Consider the following 2,500-nt stretch of genomic DNA (forward strand, 5'->3'; position numbering starts at 1 on the left):
TATATCATATATATATATATTGTAATTATATATAATGAATTTTATATGTATTTTGAATTTTATATATATATATATATATATATATATATATATATATATATATATATATATATATATATATAAATAAAAATAATCTATAGCTGTCTTAATTTTATTGTGTAGCACTGGGATACAATGCAGCCCAGTAACTTGTAGCTTGTACCTGAGTCAATAAAAGCAGTGAAGCGTTGTGTGGCCATAACCCCTCTGGCCTTAAATTTCCCCCTCTAATAGGGCAGTTTGTGCAGTCTATCTTTGAACAATATACAGTAGACATTACACAGCAACACAATAAGAAAGGCTGGTAGTTGAGGATGTAAGAGGCGTGCATATTAACAAGGCCCCAGTGAAAGAGACCCAGGGGGACAGAGCACCGAGAGATAGTGGTGATTTCTCTTCTTTTGCTGCCTCTATTCTTCTTCTTCTTGTGGTTGCAGCCATTGAATGGGTTTATCAGGAGCAGTGCATCCCAGAGTCAGGGAGAACTGTCCTAGGGGTTTTGTTCTGCCTGTCAGTTGGCTCCATTGTGATCCAACTTGTACACTCTGTATTCCATATGGACAGCTGGGCTGAGGGAGGGCAGAAAGACATTCTCACAAAACCCAAATTGTGTCCAGCATTGAAAACCAGCATTGTTGTCTGTGAAAGGGAGACGAATTAAAAATTCGTGCTATATTTATTCGTGTGGAAGAAGAACCTCTAAGGGAAGAACAGGCCCTTTTTTTTATTTGTCCTGGCCCCTGACAAGTTTGTCATTCAACAGGAAATTAGCGGCCAGGCCATAAAATAAAATGACACTCTCTGCAGACATCATAATTACACTTCAAGTCATACTTTCTACAGCCTGGGAAATCAGGAATGTCCATTGATAGAACACAAGTCGCTGCCTGTCCTCCATATAATACATCATAACATTGTGGTGCAAGTCTTTCTAAACCCATCTGACCCATTGTATCCATGTCTTCCTTTTTTAGTGAGGGCACAAGTGTCGAAGACAATATGGGACCCACTGTACCTAAGATTTGTGACTTTAGATGCACCTGCTGGCACCTGTAATCGCTTTAGTCTGTTACATATTAACAAAAGTGTTGGGAAAATCGATATAAACCTCCAATAATGGACAAGACAAGAAGGGACTCTGCTTGTTTCACACACGTAGGAGTAGAAAAGAGCAAAGGAAAAAATCTGGACGTTATAATTAATTGAATATTTACATTGACTGGCGGATACAAAGTCTCTTGTATATATCAACATTTATGTCAATGCTTCAATTGTGCTGTGTCCTTCACCAGACAGTGCTGACAAGAGGACTGGCAAGTGTTGTACTGCACACATTCATGCAAAGGAACTCATTATTAAAGAATACGGGAATTAAGGTGAATAATTGCTGAAGGGAAATGGAGGTTGGTAAATATCTAAGTTGATTAGAAGATATTTAGGGTTAGAGGAAATTGGAACTTGGTATTTAAGGCAACGAGGCTAATGCAATATTAAGACATTGACAATGAAATTGGATATCCAGTATTCAGTGGCCTCTCTGAGCTGCAAAGCAAAGGTTTCTGGAGAGGAAAGAGGGAATGTTATTTCCTATACTGTTTGGAGATCAGTCATGAATGAAGCTACCAAGACTTATAGCCTGAGCTCTGCTCTCTACCTATTGACCATTAGGCTTAGCCCAGAGCTACTAATATGGATCTTCGGATCTGCTCAAGAGTCTGGTCATTGAGAAGCTAATTCAATATTTACCAAAGTACAATGACATTTCTCAGTTGTGTTTATGAGGGACAATTACCAAGTGATTGGCTGAAGTGGCAAAACAAAAGCTTAGATACAGTACATGGTCCTGGCTGGCGAGCACTAACCCTAAGTGAGTTATGTCATTACTGCACATAGTTATCACCAACATATGTTATCATCACTAGTAGAATCACCATCATCATCATTATTATTATTATTATTATTCTGTGTATATTTTCTCAGGTCACTGTATAGTAAGTATATTATGGTGTGGTGTGGATTATGCAGGTTGTGTCTGGTACATATCATGCAAATCATATCTTAATATCATATTTAACCTTAAAATTAATTTGTCTTTCTCTGATTATTTCTTAATTTCCTTGTATATAGTAGAAGCATTAGTAATGAGTGTATATATATATATATATATATATATATATATATATATAAAAGGTTATTCTATGATTTGTGTCTCTGCAGTCTGCAGTAGTCTCAAGATTCTACTCTACATATAAATACTATAAGGTTACATATTGATGTATATATATGTGTGTGCATAAATATATGTATATATGTATACACACAGAAATATACACACACATGCATATACACACACGTGTATATATATATGTCTATATATATATATATATATATATATATATATATATATATATATATAGATCCTTACAATATATATAGAGTAGAATCTTGAGACGCCTGCTGA

General features: G+C 35.6%; 1 protein-coding gene across 2 annotated transcripts in view; it reads left to right on the top strand.

Moving 5' to 3' along the window:
- Positions 1-2,163, top strand: part of NKX2-2 (NK2 homeobox 2) — a 14,065-nt gene extending 11,902 nt beyond the window's left edge. Inside the window, exon 4 of one of the 2 annotated variants that reach the window (XM_073672448.1) lies at positions 1,014-2,163. In XM_073672448.1, the coding sequence (XP_073528549.1) occupies positions 1,014-1,156 (143 nt within the window). In that variant the 3' untranslated portion in view covers positions 1,157-2,163. The remainder of the gene's footprint in view (positions 1-1,013) is intronic. The other variant, XM_073672449.1, reaches the window with a different exon arrangement.
- The last annotated feature ends 337 nt before the right edge of the window (positions 2,164-2,500 follow it).

The sequence above is a fragment of the Phyllobates terribilis genome, unplaced genomic scaffold (assembly GCF_046119375.1).
Source record: "Phyllobates terribilis strain yellow unplaced genomic scaffold, ASM4611937v1 Scaffold_3__8_contigs__length_932513732, whole genome shotgun sequence".
NCBI lineage: Eukaryota > Metazoa > Chordata > Amphibia > Anura > Dendrobatidae > Phyllobates > Phyllobates terribilis.